Here is an 18,822-nt window from a genome sequence, read left to right on the forward strand (position 1 = left end):
TTTTATTTTATTTTTTCGTGGAGTTTGTTAGGAGGCAAGCTGGTATGATGGTTAACAGATAAGCTTTAGATGGAAAAGACCTGCTCTTGGCTCTGTCATTTCTAACTGGGTGATCTTTAAAAGTAACTAAGGCTTTCTAAGCTTTAGTTTCTCCATGGAGACACAGTAATGCCTACCTAAAGGTTGTTAGGAGGAATAAAAAGAAACATAGATAAAGCACACATGGCCTGGCATGTAAGGATTTCTCTATAAATAGGGCAACAATTTCCAGGAGGGGAAGAGTCCCCTTTCTTTGCACATATATTTCCTCTTGTTTTCCCTATTCACTCAATATTTTTTGAATATGATATTTTAATGTATACCTTACAGTGTTATATATTTAAACCCTAGACTGAGTTTTCTATTGTTTACTTATCATGTGACCCTTGTCACATTACATCACTTTTCTGTGTCTCTGCTTTACAACTTTTCATACAGAAAGTGACATCTAGTACAAGGAATGGTTTAAGGTTAAGCAAGGTGACCTGTGTAAAGCCTCATCATGGTAGATAGTAAATGAACAATCTCTGGCAGGGACAGTGTAAGGGTGTAGTCACTGTACAGAGCTATCTATCAATCCTCTTGCTCTTTATCTGTGCAGTTTGGTGTTTAGCCTATTTCTCTGGTCATACAGTAATAAATCACGAGATAAGTGCCCATTCTTATCCTCAACCATAATATTGAAAAGCACTTTATGCTATTTTGCATATAAAATCTACTGCTTTACTTAAACTGTGGGTTGTAGATCTTTAATCATGATAAACTGCCATTCATGGTAACAGCATTCCTTCTCTCCTTTCATTTCTTAAGAATTATATTGTGCAGCATTGAAACCCTGCAACATTGAGAGATTAGCATAGCCACGTGTATTATTAATGTCTGATAGATTCAGAAAGGACTGTAGAAATGAAATGTTCTCCATTTCCCTGTTTAAATCCGAAGAGTTCTAGTCCATAATGCTAATTAAAGGAATAAAACCCAGGTTACAGGGGGAAAACAAAGCTGGTTAAAACTCTATTGTCACAACTGTTTGTCTTCATCTTCCCCCCTCCCTTTTTGAGTGAAATGCTTGGGAGTTGTAAGTTTTGAAATGGCTTTAATTCTAGCAGAGCCTATTTGGAGAGTGTATTCTATGGATACCAACAGTAAGAACAGAACGGGCAATACCTGCCTTTGTGCTAGGATCTATTGGGTAGAAATGGGCCCTGTTCTTGAAGCATGACACTTTCTTTTGCTAGGTTGCATGGCACAGGAAATTGGAAAAGTTCTACAACCTAGGGTCCAAAGATCAGGGCAGAGTCCTGTCTTCACTGCTTATTAGACCATATGATCTTAGAGAATCTACCTTAGCCTTGGTCTCCTCATTTTTGAGATTGCAGAGTTTCTGTGCTTCTCATCCTTTGGAGCAACATGAAAAACAAACACAGTGCTATGTACGACCTCGAGTTGTAACCCATAATCACCACACAAAGATGCAGTTGCTCAGGCTGCTCATCTCCAAGGCCTCTCTGAACTTTGCATTTCATGATTTCATACATGAGTAGAGCTGGGCTCCCAGGTAGACAGAGGACGACAGAGGAAGAGCACATGCCTCCTGATTACTGCTCGTTCTCCCGCTTTTATGAGATACTCTTCGTAATAAGAACAAACAAAATGAGCCACAAGCCTTGCTTTCTTCTTTCTCCTAGAGAAATCTGACAGAATACTTTGTGGCTGTGGACGTGAGCAACATGCTGCATCTGTACGCCAGCATGCTGCACGAGCGCCGGGTCCTCATCGTCGGCAGCAAGCTCAGCACTGTGAGTAGGCCGTCCCGAGACGGCTTTGCAGCCTTCTAATTTTAATTGAAAGATGTATCGGCAAGATTAAAGAAAACTTTAGGAAAACGAATCAGCCACATTCCCCTCATATGGTAATACATCATCGTCATTAATTATTCATGTCCCTTTACAGTGTCAAAGCCCATTTCATTTATTCTTACGGTCTCATGATCAATTATAAATAGTTTTCTGCCTATCTCCACAGAACCTTATTTTTTGTCATTTCTTTAAAATGTTGGTAGTGTATTCCATTGTAGCAATGTGGTCATGATTTACTTCTCTTGGTAGTTTTCTTCTCTTAGTAGTCATTTAGCTTGTTCATAGAGAAGTCCTGTAGTGGGTGATACTGCAGCAAACATCTTTGAGATAGCTCCCTTTAATTGAAACAGTCCACATATATATGGGGACTTTGTAAATAATAAATATGCTAAGGAGTGGGACCTCTAGTCAAAGGCTATGATAAGCACAGGAATTTGGGGCGCCAGATTGTTTCCCCAGAAGGCTGGGCCTGTGCAATGAATGTTGTCATCTGTATACAAGTGAACCACTTTCACTACAGCCTTTGCTAAAATTGTCTGTCTTTGTATGTATTGTCTGTGTGCCTGTGCTACAATTTAATCTTGCAATAAAAATAGGTTTAAAATGATATTAAGGTTTAACTTTGATATCTTTGGTTAGAGGTAACTATTTTTTGTGAGTTTATTTCCTATATGTATTTTGTTAATATCTTTTCCCATTTACCTTAGATAGCTTGTTGTTTTGTAGGTTTTTTTAAACTAAGTGGTGTGTGTATGTGTGTGTGTGTGTGTGTGTGTGTGTGTGTTTTCATGTTTGGAAGTGAATGTGTGTATGTGGGTACCAATGCATTTGTGTGCATATAGAGGCCCAAGGTTGATGCCAGGTGGCCTCCTCTACTTTATATATTGAGACCAGGCATTGGATGTTTAGCCAGGTATTCCCTGTCTTATCTTCCTGCCTACTGAGATGACTGGTGAGCCACCACCCCACCCAGATTTTTTTATGTAAGATCAGGAGATCTGAACACTAGTCCTCACACGTACATGGCAGTGCTTTACCAACTAAGCCATCTCTCAAACCCTGTTTTTGTCTGTTTGAGAGAGAGTTTTTGCTTTATAAAACAGACTGGCCTTGAACTCACTATGAAGCCCAAGCTGGCCTCAAACTCATGCTGGCAGACCTCCTACTTCAGCCTGGGTTTCAACTGTGAGCCACCAAGCGCAGACAGTTTTTTTCCTAAGTTAGAGTGAGTTCTTCATGTATTGTATTAATAACTTTCGCTGTATGTTTAACATAGTTTTTTCTTATTTATATTTTAATTTCTTCATCTGATAACAATAGTTAATATATATTTATATTTTTGAGACAGGGTTTCTCTGTGTAACCCTGGCTGTCCTGGACTTGCTTTGTAGACCAGGCTGGCCTCAGACTCACAGAGATCTGCCTGCCTCTGCCTCCCAAGTGCTGGGATTATAGGCATGTACCACCACACCAGCTGGTTAATAATCTTATTATGAAAGTTCTCAAGCAAACACTCCAGAAAGTTGAAATCACTTTATAGTAATATTGATAATGATTTTTATCTAGTCACTGGTAGTAATTTACTGAAATTGCTTGGTAGGTGTATTTTTTTTATCAGCTTTATTTGGGTTCTTAGATCTACCATCCTTCTCCATCCTAGTTCCCTCCAACACCCTAACACCAGATAGGAGAGACATAGGTTAGTGGGCATTGAGATCTTTTTAGGCCACTTTCTGCTGATTAGGGCCATTGACTTCCTTGGGGCAAGTTTAATCTTCGTCTTGTCAGGTTACCTCCAATTTCTTTTTATGGTGTCTTTTCTCATGGCCACTTGATGAACCATCAACAACAGAAGCATGAGTAGGAACTAGCAAGAGGACAGCCACATCCCTATAAATAATAAAGGAGGCACTGAACTGTCTGTCAAAACCAGGCAGGCATTTCAGCATTAGCTGTCCACCTGTGGAAGGAAAAGAACACAGTATCTGTTTTACTCAATGCGAGATAAAATTTTTAATGAATTAAAGTTTAAATGTGAATGAAGTCAGCATTCTGTGAAACCCCTCCATCAATGAGGTGCATTTGGTCCACTTTCAGTCCTCACCTGGATTGGGGTCCAGCAGTGTCTTCTCAGAACATCAAGCACTGAATACTGTGTTGGAGGCCATGTGGCCATCATTGCAACTTTCTCATTTATGGTAGATAAACCAATGGCAAAGATTGACTTCCAACAATGCTTTGGGTACAAGAGTGACAGCAGGCCACACTGGGCCTTGTCACTATTAGATTCCTAATCCCTGAGTTAAGTGACAGGTTTTGGTGTCTTAGGTATTTTTGTTGTTGTTGCTTAAAATTTATTTGTATGATGTACTTTTTTCTTTCTTTCTTTGTTTTGAAACCGTGTTTCTCTGTGTAGCCCTGGCTGTCCTGGAACTCACTCCGTAGACCAGGCTGGCCTCAAACTCAGAGATCCACCTGCCTCTACTGGGATTAAAGGTGTGCACCATTACCTCCTGGCGATGTACTTATTTTGATATATGTATCTGTTTCAAAAAGTTTTGTCAGAAAAGGAAGATGCCAAGTCCAAGGGATAGAGACAAAATTACCTGTACCTGAAACAAGAAAAAAAGAAACAATGATTTTACAACTCTAGAAATGAAAAGATAATGATGCTATATCTCAAACTTCTAACCCAGAATTCTATACCTATCTAATAGAAGCCAGAAGAGTGTGCAGCTGCCTCATTACACCTGTCAACACCTGAGGTCTGCTGTCTATACTGTGCCCACTCTTGTAGGTGAACTGTTCATCCTCTCTATAACCAGTCACTCTGCATATCCAGATGACTTTGTCCCACAGTGTGTTTTAGGGGTCAGCATAAAAAAAAAAAAAAAAAACAGACAAAAATTGCTGATTTCCTGAAGCTTGGGTTTGAATAAAGGAGACTCTAGTCAGCCTAGGAGCTACCAAGAAGTGCCCAGGAGGGGAGAGTAGAAGAGTGTGGAGAGCAGTGAGGAAGGGATCATGACCTGACATGCGAAGTGCCTTGTTGAAAAGGTGCTTCTTAGTGCCTCCTTCTGCCTCCAGGCCACCTCGGAAAGTGCTCCAGCGGAAAATCAGGAGCTTAGTTCTGCCCAGTATTTGTTTCTCCTCTTTTGCTGGAGCTTTCCAAAGCACACACCAACATGATACAGTGACTCCCAAACCTTAACCACAAAGCATGGGCCAGAGAGTGGCTCCAAAGGTAAAGGCTAAGAACCTGAGTTCAGTTTCCGAGACCCACGTAGTGGCAGTGGAAGGAAAAAAAACCTACAACTGCAGGTTGTGCTCTGACCTCCACGTGTACATATGCATGCCTGCACACACATAAATAAGTGTTAACTTTTAAAAAGACAACTCTCTGTGTGCCACATCCATTCCATCCCATTTCTATTCTTCCCTTTACCCCTTTTATCTTCTTCCCTTTAGAACAAAATTCCTCAAAAGTCATCTGTTTCCTGTCTAGTCCTTCTGCTCTTGTTCATTCCTCACCATTTTACTGACACAGCTCTTGACTGAGCCACTATTGACCTCTTGTTAGTAAAATAAAAATGAGCTAAAACTTGTAAAATCTTAGAACATGGTCTGCTATGTAGCATGTGTACATGTTTATAATACATAAATAAATGCTTTGAGGAGAGCTCAGATTTTGGTGTTTCAAATCAATACCAAGAAACAATTACTTAGACAAGAAGATTAATTCTGTGCTGTGTGATTGAATAAAGAGGAAGGAGAATCATGAAGCAGGCTCTTGCTGAGTTTCAAATGCGCATTCTTTTTACATTTTTGAGGGGAGAGTTGTAGTTTTTGTCTGTTTACAGATAGCCGACTGCAGCTGCGGTCTGAGCTCTGATTGGTGATGAAACTACCCTCTTTCTGTGATATGGAGTTCTGCTCCCAACCAGAAGGCACTCGGTAGAAGGAGCTGAGTAGACAGGAATTGGGTTCAAGCCTTTGGTTCTCTCCAGATTCAAGATTTGTTCCCATTGCTGCCTCTAACTTCATCCAGCATAGCTTTTACTCATCTCATAGATGAGGCAGATGTGAAGGCTCTTTCAGCCTGAGGTGTTCTGAGGACTCTCATGGAAGAGTCTGATGTGGCTATAGTACCTTCAAAAACCATATGTTCTCTAGTTTGCCTGATAAGATATAGCTTACAGCTCCTCAGAGCTATTGAGGATCTGAAAGATAAAGGCTACAGTATACTCCAGAGGACAGTGTCTGTAAAACAGACTGTGTCTGGAGACAAACCAACACTGCTTAGCTCAGAGTCAGATAACACGTATCCCAGGGTGTCCCGGTCAATAACGTTGTGATATTCTGTATAAGACAAATGTAGGTTTTTTGTTCTCTTTGCTCAGTTAATGTTTATTGATTGTTTTCCTTTATAAATGATAAATAGGGAAGGCTTAGCTAAATCTTGTTCTCTGATTTCTTGGAACACAAAGATCCCATTTTTCTCCTATATTTTTACATCCAAGTTTAACTCATTGCTTGGAAATACTGTGGATAGCTAGTATATCAAAGATAGAAACATTTTAGAAATGTTACCTTGTAATACCAGTATCACTCCAAGTATTAAGAATTATTTCTATTTTACAGAGAAACCTGTTCATTTGGAAAGGTTAAAAAAAAAAAAAACAAAAAACAAAAAACAAACTTGTTTGAAGTCAATGTATTAGTCAGAGAGAAAGGAAGAGACAGAGTGTGAGAAAATAGATCATGATGCTCTGTGTTGAAGGAATCTTCTAGAAAGCTATGCACATAAGGGAACCTCAGCCCCTTCAGAATTCTTACCTTTGCCACCAGTTATATTCATTGGGACCCTTTGGTACAGGAGCCTCCACTAGAGCCAGAGAAAAGTTGTTAGGTGCATCCATCCCACCAAGAAAATTAGGAAACTCTCATAAAAAGCCAAAATGACAAGAGTTGGTGGATGGGGTGACTGGTTGAGCTGGTGGTGCTGATCTGAATGAAGAATCAGGCCAGACTACATAGTAATGAGAAGTTTTATGTAGCTCCAGGACTACCAGAGAAGGTTCCAGATGGCATCTGCAGACTGAATGTCTAGACCACTTTCATGTAGACCCACACTCAGTACTAAGTAAGACAGGCCTTTAGTTTTCCACCACCTCCTTAAGAGTCTTTTCTGAACCATACACTATTGTCTGTTAGGTGCTGTGTAACATACATTCTTGTTAATGCTTATATATCCACAGGCATATTTGCGTGCGTGAGTGTGTGTGTGTGTGTGTGTGTGTGTGTGTGTGTGTGTGTGTGTGTATGTATAATATATGATTATCATATTCTCTTTAGCTTTTGTGGCAACCTCAGGAGCTACTTGGTTTTATTCTCCTTTTGCATATAAAAATATTAGCAACGAAAAATGCACTGTCAGAAGATGAGCTGAAGAGGTGGAATTAAAACTCGTTTCTTTTGGTTCTAGTCCCGTTTAGCTACCCCATACTGCCTCCCAGGTAACTCTACACTTGTCATGAGTTCCTCATGACCCCTGTATACTCAGAAACATTGTTGGCATGATTCCATTGACCTTAGGTCTAAGTGCCTGGTGCTGTCTTCATGTGCATACAGCAAAGCTTTTCACCGATTTCATGATTTCTGGGCACCAGGGATGCATACCTCCCTCTCTTGGCCAAGGTCCCTCCCTTCCTGTATCACTGTCCGTACACTGTTAGACTCCACATCTGCCCGCTCTACCTAGTTACCTTGATCAAAGCTCTGATACGACCCTGACCAGTGCAGTGGCTTTAGGGGTCATGGGCTGCACTTCCTCCCATCTTCCTGTCTAACTGCCCCCTTTCTAAAATTGGAGGTGCTAGAAAAATTTCCAAACCTAAGACTTCTGGTTAATTGATAAATAGGCATATTCCTTTACTAAGGATTTTATTTAGTCTAGCCAGAGGATGGGTTTAAACAAATACTTAAGAAGGACGCATGATTGGTGGCAAAGCCATTATGTAATTGAGCTTCAACACAACAATTATTTATATGGATCACGTAACTATGAGAAGAATTAATATTTTTCTGATGGTACCTCATTTCAAAAAAGAAAAAAAAAAAAAAAACTAAGCTGGCCATGGTGGCGCACACCTTTAATCCCAGCACTCGGGAGGCAGAGGCAGTTGGATCACTGTGAGTTCAAGGCCAGCCTGGTCTATAAAGAGAGTCCATCACAGCCAAGGCTACACAGAGAGACCCTGTCTTGAAAAACCAAAAAAAAAAAAAGAAAGAAAGAAAGAAAGAAAGAAAGAAAGAAAGAAAGAAAAAGAAAAAGAAAAATGAAAGAAAAGAAAAAAACTAACATAAAGCAATTTCTCAATTTCTTCCTAGCTAGACAAACATACATTTTTCCCAGAGACTTAGGCAGAGCCTGTGTATTGGTGCCCTGAACAAGTAGTAGGTGATAATTGTGTCTTCTTGCCAGCACCCCCAGCCTGGCCTTTGTAGATGTTTCAGTGTTGAAGAGAAGTCCTGGATCCTTTCCCAAGCTTGCCTGTCCCATCACACTCACTCACGCAGACAGCAATCCATTGTCTGAGCACACCATCTGCTCTGGTGACCTGAGAAAGGACAGTTTGTAGCTGAGGCAGATTTTCAGATTTGTGTTAATTTTCACTTCTTTTTGGAGGAACTCCACCTAAGCATGGCCGTGTCAGCCCAGGCAGTGGCCACGCATCTTACCAGCATGTGCAGAGCTTCCTTGCTTCTTCTGCACTAGAACAAACTAATCCTGTTTGTTTATCTGTAGCCCTTAAAGCAAAGAAGAGAGTGGCAGTTTAAGGAGGTTTTGAAACTCTGGACTGGAGCCAGGGCCTCTTTGCCTGCACACTCCACTCTGCATGTTCCAGCCGTAGGAACAAACTGCATTATTTTGTTTCAAACTGTGCTCAAGGGAAGCCAAGACCTTGTAACTGGAAACTTCCCAAACAGTGAAGTCTCAGACTAAATTTAGTGTTCTATTTAAAAAATAAAATAAATCGAACATTTTGTTTGTTCATCTTTTATATGTTGAGAGAGGAGGTGGGGTTGAGATTAACCTAGTCACACTGACAACCTAAGAAGTAAGAAGCAAGCTAATCCTTTTGGTGAACGGGAGGGAAATCCTTAAGAAAATGTAATGAAGTGGCATGAAATACAGACTTAGCAGCCAAACTTGCAAGTGGTGTAGCCTCTCTAATCTCCATTACATAAAATTTTATTGTGGCTCAGAGAATATGAAAAACTGTTAAAAACAAATGAAAGAACCCTCCACTGATAGGAAGTAGGAAACAAGATTGCTATGTTTTATTTATGTGTGTTTTCTTCAACATAAATATAATTAACTGCTTTTTTAACTGTATTCATTTAATTATGTGTAAGTTGGTTTTCTCCTGGACACCTTGAGCTGTAACTGTAGCAGAGAGAGCCCTGTGATGTTGAGGGGACTGCAATATAATGCCGTGTGTTAGTAATAGAATCTGTGATCCTCTGCTACAGCCTCAGCCCTCCCCAGTAGCCACACTGATTTCTATCCTCCACCACAGCTTCTTCTTCTTCTTCTGTAGTTTGAACATACACTGAACACCTGCTTTGAACTAGACAGCATTCAGAATGTTAGCAATTCCCAAATGCTGTTAGAAACACCCAGAAAGCATGCAAAAATGCAGGTCCACAGACAGCATCTCCAAGCACTTTGGTCCAAAAAGTCTAGTTCAGAACCCAGGATTTTTCTTTTTTTCAGGAGTTCCTATTGATTGATATGGAGCCAGATTTGGGACCATGGAACACACTGTTCTTTCCTGGAAGAAATAATATTAATTTGTTGATGGTGTTGGTTGTATAGCACAGGCTCATCTTCACTTAGAACTATATATAGAGACTATATATGTTTGTTTAGAAGACAGTCATGAAAAATTTCTTTGAGAAAGTCTTGGTGGTGGCCTTGGCCAGTCTAGAGAAGGGCATCACTAAGCATAATCTATCCAACTTCTCAAAACACTGTGAAGGCCAGGGCAACCCACCATGTGACTCAGGGCTCATGGGTGATAATAGATCCAGAGGTGTGATTTTTTTTTTTTTTAAGGCATTTCATTAAAACATGCCTAGAATTTTATTATTTGAACAATAGGGGCAATTTGTAGAATAAGTTTATATATTCTTGTAGGGGTATGTTGTATGTACATATATGTATGTGTATGTACAGGTATCCTCACCTGTAAGCTGTATGTGGAGACTAGAGGCTGACATTGGGATGTCTTTCCTCAATAACTTCTCTACATTGTTACTGCTGTTGTTGTTATTATTTACTTAAAAGCAGTTTATCACTCAGCCTGAAGCTAGTTGTTTGCACTCGGTTGGCTGGCCAATGAGCCCCCAAGATCCTCCTGTTTCTAGTCCTCAGCTCTGGGTTACAAGCATGGACTGCCACACCCAGATTTTTTATGTGTTCTAGGGATCTAAATTCAAACACTTAAGCTTATGAAACAGTCTGTTTACCCACTGAAATGTCTCCCAGCTGTGGATATTCTTTAGGTTTTAGTAGTAAGAGATTATTTCTTATGACTCATAAATCATGCCTCTACCATAGAAACACAAATGGGCAATATTAAAATCACTTTCCTCTTAGTATGTTTGAAAATCTCTAAATGGAGCCCACTTGGCAGACGTTATGGCAGCATTCATTAAGGAAGCAACAATGAAGCACTATGTACTATGTTAGTGGGACAAGAATATTTATTATTTCCTCTGATGGTTTTGAAGATGGCGATTATGTTCACTTTGGTGTGCTCTGAGATTAGGCCGTACACTCATGGATTTGTACAAACATAAGAGAAATTCACAGATTTGCTTCTCTGCCAGCTTGATGGGTGTATTCAATCTCCCGGCTAGATGCCTCAGACAGTCCTGATGGTAGAATCTTCCTCAGAAAAAGGACAGCAGAGTTGGGGGAGAGAATCAGACTTCAGATTAGGGTCATTATGTTCTGATTCTGCCTGTCTCTGCTATGTACTCAATCCCCGTGAGCCATTTTCTAGCCACATGGCTGTCAGCAAATTGACCTCTGATATCTCTATGCTTTTTTCTCTAAAAGTAGTAAAGGGTTCATGATCATAGATGAGTTAAACTGTAACCCAACACTGGCTATGCACAGCTCATTCCAGGAATGCCACTTGACACTGAATGTCATCTTTGTAGGCAGTGACACCCAACCTGACTTTCAGAAGCAAAGAAGATGGTAGAGATCCTGGAGTTTTACAGACTGTGTGTATGACTGATGGTGGTGACAGTGAATTCCTCAAGCCACAAGAATAGTCATAGCAGCATGTAGGTTTTGTGTCTCCACTCATGTCTCACTCGTCACTTAGTCACTGGCTGAGGAGTCATTCAACAGAGCTTGAGTGGCCCAAGGAGCTGCAGTGTTCACATGGCGCAGTGTTCACCTGGCCTCCCAAATGAAGCAACATAAGCATCCTTTCCATCTTCATTCACTGAGCCCTGAAAGCGATGATGCGCCAGTCTCTGCTGCCCAATGCTCGCCCCAGGCAGAATCAGGGATTCCTTCTGTATGTGCTGACATACTTGAACCTCTATTATAGCACCTCTTTCATAATGCTTTTCTGTTGAAGTTGATTGTTTGCATTTTGATCTTTCTCTGTCTATTTTAACTTGCTCGAGGGCATGGTGTATACTCATAGTGGATGCTCAGTAATTGTCCGATTAATACAGATCAGAGCACAGAGGCAGCTTCATGAGAGCAGAGAGCACAGACTCAGGAGCCTGGCTTCCCAGAGTTCATATCCTAGCCCAGTCCTGAGCTCTGTGACTATAGGCAAATTTCCTTACCTACAGAATGGAGACATTAATACAAGTACCTTATAGGGCTGTTATGGAGGTGAATGTGAAGCACAGCCCCATATAAAGATGGTCATGATAGTGGCTGGTTTTGGCTTTATTCTTTGAGTTTGCTCTCACTTATTAAGATTGGATTTGGGATTTGCTCCATAAGGGAATCTTTTCATCTATTCATGCAAGGTTAGGACCTCATCACCCAGGTCCTCCTTTCTTTCCCCACTAATAGTGTTCATGAGTCCCAATTTAATTATGTTAGGTTTCTGCTGGTGTTTGTTTGTTTGCCTGTTTGTTTCTTTTTCAAGACAATGTCTCTCTGCATACCTCTAGCTGTCCTGGCACTCACTGTGTAAACCAGGTTTGCCTCAGAGAGAGAGAGAGAGAGAATGAGATAGAGAGAGAGCCCTGCCTCTGCTTCCTAAGTCCTGAGACTAAAGGTGTGTACCACCACACTTGGCTTGCTAGTTTCCTTGTGGGGGGAATATCATCCTTCATTAAAACAATGGTATAAACATAAACCATAATATTGAGAGATTCAAAAGTAAATATAAATCTAGTTAGACTTAATGAGATGGCCGACTGATTTCTTTCTGAGTGCCAGCTTTGATCCACTGATGACAAATGCACATCAGGAGGGATCCTGAGGCCATCCATCTCCTTGCTCAGCAATGGCTGTCATGGGCACAGAATAGAGGTGCAGCCACACGCGTGCTGTCTGTCTTTACATGGCTTTTTACTAATCATGCACCCTTGCCTTTTTCTTTTTCACCTTAAAGATGAAAAGCAGCACTTTCCTCTCTTGTGGTGGCTTCTTCCTGACATAGCTTACCTCACTGTGGTTTCTGCCTCAGCTTAGGTAGCTAACACTTTTCTCTAGCAGTTTTATTTGCTTTGATGTTTTGAAGTGTCAAATCTTGGCAGGAAAGCTTTTTACTCTGATTAATAACTTGCTCTAATTACTCTAGCTAGGAGGTAGCTTTAAAAAGAAGCCGGAAAGAGAAAGAATTAAGTGAGGTGCCTGAGGAAGCTGCTTCTCAACTGGTTCGTGGTGTTCTTAGAGGCCTGACTCTACTTGACCACATTGTATTTTGTTTGGGTTTGGTTTTCCTTCCCCTAAAGATAATGGAGGAGAGCTAAGCTGAGTTCCACCAGCTACAGGAGAAACTACTTGAAGAAAGATTTCTCCCCCTTCCTCCACTAAAGAGGAGCACTGCATGTCGTCTTCGAAGCAGGACAGTCTTTGCTCTTCTCTGAACTAGCAGAAGGCTGATTGACTTTAAAAGCTCTACCCCTACTAATATAGTCAGTACAATTGAAACATAGTCAACCCACCTATAATTGAAGGGTTTTTCTTTACCGTGAGGTTCACTCACAGAGTACCTGGAAACTTCTTGCTGATTCTACAGTGGATTGACCACTTGAAAACAGTGTGTAATTAAAAGCAGAAATCACAGCGCTGTTTGAGTCACAGCGTCACTCATTTCCTGACAGCCGTGAAGACTGTAAGGAAAGAGCCTAGTTCTCAAGCTGAGCATGCTAATAAGTCCCCAAGACACAACACTCCCTAAACCAGTGGACATAGGATGAATCTTGTTGAAATGCATGGACTTTAAGGCTACAAATCTGCAGTTCTTTCTCTATTCTTTTTCATCAGTTTGTTTTTGTTTAAGCACAGAGGGGACTCCAGATGCCTGTAACCCTGTGAAGCAGGTGTCAGTCTGATTGTTTAACATTCTCAGCTCAGGATGTGAAGAATGACTGCAACCATCCGATCCCCCTGTGCCAGCCTTTAGATCCTGGAGTCTTAGTACTTTCTCAAAAATGTGCAGTTTCCGGTGGTGATCTGTTGAGTGACTGCAGTTTGCCGGAATGTTGAGTGACCTTGCCTACCATTCTTGACGTTAAGCTGGGGCAGTCTCATGTTCCTCAAACACTTGACCCAGCACCTGCCCGATGTCAGGCAACGCAGGAAATAAGGAAACACTTTGAATATAGTCCCTGTGCTTGTGGAGCTGCAGCTGGAGCTATGCTCATGGTCTCCTCCCGTCATCATCCTCTGAGCTCTTCCGCATGCTGAGGGGAGAAGGGGCAGGCAGAGGGAAAGCTGGCACTTATTAGTTCAAGAGTTTGGGGGGAAGGGGTCCTTGTGGCAGCAAAGGTAAGAAACAGACTTTGGAAATAGACCCAGGCTGATTTCTTCTGGGCCAGTACAGCTACAGGTCAAGAGAGATAGTGGAGGGGCATCCTTCATGTCAAAGGATGGACATTCCTCTAGAGTCAAAGCTGCAAGGGCACAGGGATCTTGCAGGCCAACTTCTAACTTTGCAGGTAGAGGAAATTAAGACCCAGGAATGGTAGTATTTTGCTCTAATCAAAAAGACTTTTTAAGTATGTGAGAAGGAACATGGCAGAGAGCTAGACTTTGTGATTGGTATGTCAAGGCCAGCATGTAAACCTTCCTACGACTAGTAGTCATTACTTCCTTGCATAGAATTCCCTGAGGATTAAAGTCACCATGACACCTTAGTTAATTGACTAATCCCCAGGAAGTGATCAGATGTGTGGTTTTTAAAATAAATATTTTTCTAGTCCAATACTCCCATGCCTTGGGCATGTAGTAAAGTTTGTCTGTTCTTTTTTTCATTAAAAAGAAAAAAGAAGAATGATTGCTTCCTGTTATTGGTACTCTGTTCTAGATATTTGCGCACTTAACAGCAAGGCAAATGAGTATTTACATAATTGGGCAGTGCTGACAGGGGCAATATTCATGTATTTTGGAATCCTTTGTACAGTGATGGCACCAGCCAGGCACCAAAAAAAAAAAAAAAAAGCTTTCTAGTGTAATTTATGTGTTGTAAAAATAGGGGTCATTATCATCTGACAAGACCTGTGTGAGAGTCCCAGTTCTGTTGTTTTGTCACCATGTGGCCTTAAGCGAGTTATTTCACCTGTGAGACTTTGTCTGTGAAGTGTGGTAGAGAGTGTATCTGGGTACCCATGTGAGCATACCTCTAAAACAAGGCTTCCCATGGGCTTCCACTCTAATATAGTGCTTGCTGCATGTATTGCAGGGATTTTTCTTTTAGAATGGGTCTTTTTCTTTGTTTGGTTTGGTTTTGTTTGTTTGTTTGTTTTGTTTTGTTTTTTGGAGACAGAGTTTCTCTGTGTTGCCTTGGCTGTCCCAGACTCACTTTATAGACCAGCTGTCCTCAAACTTAGAGATCTGCCTGCCTCTGCCTCCCTGAGTGCTGGGATGACAGATGTGCATCTAATTTTTTATCCTATATTTTGGATTCAAATGAAACATTGCAATCTTATGATTTGACCATTAGTCTATTTACTATATCTGAGAAATACCTTAAACTGAAAACAAAAAAGCATAGGAATGGCATCTTGTGGTTTGATTTCTTTCACCTATATCATAGGCCATTCCCCATTCATGTCCTACCCATATTGTTGTTTCTCCTTTTCCAAGCCTCACAGAAAATTAGTGGAGCCATATATAAAGCTCTACAATATAGCTGACTTTGTGCAACTTTAATTGAGGACAGAATTTGCTAAAGTGCCACCACCACCCATCAATGGTTTACTTTATAGCCTGTGTCCTGGCTAAACTGGCTGTTGGCTGTATAATTTGTCTAGTTTTGTCTGGAGCCTTAGACTATTCAGCTGCTTCAGGGCAAAATCTTTTGGGGTGTCATTAAATGGGATTGATAATTGGCTCCTGATGAATATTCATTATGAGTAATGACTTTGGGCAAATTTTACACACATTCTCCCACCAAGTGAGATATTTGATAGAACCATTCCTCAACTTGCACCTCAAATATTCACATACCCCTTTGTTGACTATACTTCTTATTGTATATTTTCATTGCATTAATATTTTATCCTCTATAGGGAATGAGTGTAGTCCTTCAGACTCCTATATGTGACTGCTGATACTATGCAGAACTCTGTCTATAAATTCTGGGTCAGTGTATATATACAGAGACCTTATTGTGGTTAGCTTAGCCACTGTTATTAACAATGAACAAAATAGGTGTCGCTTCATATTTTGGAAAAGAGCTGAACACTCCCCTGCTTGGTTTGTTTGTTTTCTTAATCAGATGGATGAATGTGTTTTACCAAATTGTAGAGACTTAGAAAGTCTCTAATGATGGGGCAAAGCTTGTAGGTTTGTCTGTGTGTCTGTGTGTTCTTAGTGAAGGATAACTAGTTTTAAAATTTTATCATTTAATCTGGTAGATCTATTTTGAGATTAAGAAGTCATGGTAAAAATGTTGTCTAGAGGTAAGATTTGGCCCAAAACAGCAATAAGAAACAGGGAATCAAGTCCCACCTCAAACAAAACCATCCTAGTGGATAACTTTTGATAATTACAAACAATATATATGTCTTTGATGACAGAAGGATATTTATGTGGTAAAAGATAGGTAGGTAGGGAGAGAGAGAGAGAGAGAGAGAGAGAGAGAGAGAGAGAGAGAGAGAGAGAGAGAGAGAGAGCGCACTACAGCATAAGCATAGGATTGGATGGATGAATTAATGGATCATTCAGTTTTTCCAAAAGTGGTATATTTGTATGTCTAAGTTTGTCCTTGTTTTGGAATGTGAATTTGTGGAACTAATGAAATTGTTGGATAGTACTTAATATATAAGCCAAGCTACTGGCTATCTTTTGTTTGTTTGTTTGTTTGTTTGTTTGTTTTTTAATTTATTCAGATTACAACTCAATTGTTATCCCATCACTTGTACCCTGCCATTCCTCCCTCTCTCCCACTTTCACCCTATTCCCCTCCCATAGGTCTATGACCAAGGGGGACCCTCCTTCCCCACTGTATGGTCATAGGCTATCAAGTCTCATCTTGGTAGCCTGCTTATTCTTTCTCTGAGTGCCACCAGGCCTCCCCACCAAGGGGAAGTGGTCAAATATGGGGCACCAGAGTTCATGTCAGAGTCAGTCCTTGCTCTTCACATAACTGTGGAGAATGTCCTGTCCATTGGCTAGATCAGAGTAGGGGTTCGATGTTTACTACTTGTATTGTCCTTGGTTGGTGCAGTAGTTTGAGCAGACCCCCATGGGCCCAGATGCAAGGCACATACCTAAACATAATAAAGTCTATATATAGCAAGCCAATAGCCAGCTACTGGGTATCTTTATGTTATAAATTTAGTGTAAGTAAGAATCTGTTTGGTGGTTTGTTTGTTTGTTTGGGTTTTTTTGTTTGTTTAATTTATTCAGGGTGTACACTGCATTGGCAAGCACTTACATGCATGCAGTTGAGACATCTGGAGATGAAAAAAGATAGTCTTTGTGTATTTCACAGCCAGGGGACAAACCTCAGTCTGTTACAGTTCAGTTAGTAACAGAGAGTCAAGGTAAGTCTTCAGAGCGGAGAAGAGAGCTTGTTCAGAGTCTAAGGGAAGAACTTGCTAGTAGAAAAACGTTGAGCAGGTTTGAGAGATGAGTAAAATAGTGAGAGAAGAAAAGAGGCCCATCATTCCTTTACTTCTACAAATGGTATGTCGTAGGGTCAAGCTCATGAGGCAGTTGAGGTTGGTTGGAGATGGTGCTTAAAAGATAGACCAGGTTGGCACAGGCATTCCATTCCAGCTGTGCCCTAGAGGTTTGCAAACAGGAAGTGATGTTGCTGGGCCTGCACATGAGCAAGAATGCCCCTGGCAGCTAGTTAAGGATGAGCAAAAGAGCCGGTTCTCAAGGCCATTGTAACCTCCAGTCTGACTTGTGGGTAACATCAGAGTAAAGGGGATTTGTTCTTCACTCCATACCACCAACTATGTTTATTCTTCCAAACCCTAAAGAAACTAGCCATGGCAGTATGTATCTATGTGGCAGCTCCCTCCATCAAAGAAGCTACAGAATAGACTGGGATGGATGATTGGACCTCAGTGCCTGCAAACAGCTCTCCACACTGTCTGGATCTATCCCCTGACACACATGTACCTGATTTAAAGAACAAGGTCTGGAGAGAAGAATGGCTGAGGGGCAGAGCACCCTAGATTCAATACACAGCTTTCACAGCTGTACTGTGAAGCATCAGTAGCATGTTCAGTTTAAAGCTGGTTGTGTTATACTAACCTCTGGGATTCTTCTAACTGGATCTGGGCACATCACTCTGTTACCACATCAATGTCCTTCTGCCAGCAAAGGCCAGTAACCAGTTTAAAAAAAAAAAAAAAGGCAAAGGCCTCATGGTGACAGGTTTTTCTAGAAAACAAAACAACAACAAAAACATAAGGAAAAAGACAGAAATATAAATTGTTGGCTGTTGTCACTTAGTAGCTGGGTCCCCAGGGTTGCATGCTGTCCATTTTGCCATATTGAATTTTACAGAGATTGTATTGCTTTTCATTACCTTTACCTATCAGTTTTAATTGTATCAGATACTGCTTGTTGGACATCTCTAGCTCTTAAGACTAAAGAGAAGGAATACAAAACAGGTTGTTGAAATAAATGGGGAAGGATAAGCCTACAAACCATGCTCGATCAGTTGATCAACTCTGTGGAAGAAGTAAATTCTCACCTCAGGTTTAGCCTACATTAATTGCAGATGGATTCAGGAGTTAAATGCTTATAGACATGTCAGAGGTCTTTCCTTGGACAAGAAGTGGGGCTCATCACTAAGGAAAACCTTGTCCACACAGTCATTTAAGCCTCTTCTCTCAGAGACTTGAGGAAAAAGACTAACTTGTCAAAAACATTACATCAGATGATGTCCTTTACAAGTCCTCAGTCCTTGCTTATAAATCAATTTAAAAGATACTAGCACTCCTTTTAAAAGTCAGCAAAGAGAGGAACAGACCCTTTATGCAAGAAATAGAGTCAGCTCTAGCCAGTGGACAGCTCATTCTCCACTGTTGTGAGTAGAGTGGGGACTGCCTCAGACATGAACTCTGGGATCCCCAATTTGATCACTTCCCCTTAGTTGGGAAGCACACAGAGGAAGGGAGAGCAGGCTGTCAAGATAGGATGTAGTCATATGGTTTGGGGAGGGGGAGTTCCCGTCTGTCCGAG

At 41.0% G+C, this 18,822-nt stretch overlaps 1 protein-coding gene across 7 annotated transcripts in view; it reads left to right on the top strand.

Moving 5' to 3' along the window:
- Dennd1a (DENN domain containing 1A) overlaps positions 1-18,822 on the top strand; it is a 488,183-nt gene that overhangs the window by 263,226 nt on the left and 206,135 nt on the right. For all 7 annotated transcript variants that reach the window (XM_051166832.1, XM_051166835.1, XM_051166833.1 and 4 more), the window contains one exon: positions 1,728-1,838. In XM_051166832.1, coding sequence (XP_051022789.1) covers positions 1,728-1,838 — 111 coding nt within the window. The remainder of the gene's footprint in view (positions 1-1,727; positions 1,839-18,822) is intronic.

The sequence above is a fragment of the Acomys russatus genome, chromosome 24 (assembly GCF_903995435.1).
Source record: "Acomys russatus chromosome 24, mAcoRus1.1, whole genome shotgun sequence".
Taxonomy (NCBI): Eukaryota; Metazoa; Chordata; class Mammalia; order Rodentia; family Muridae; genus Acomys; species Acomys russatus.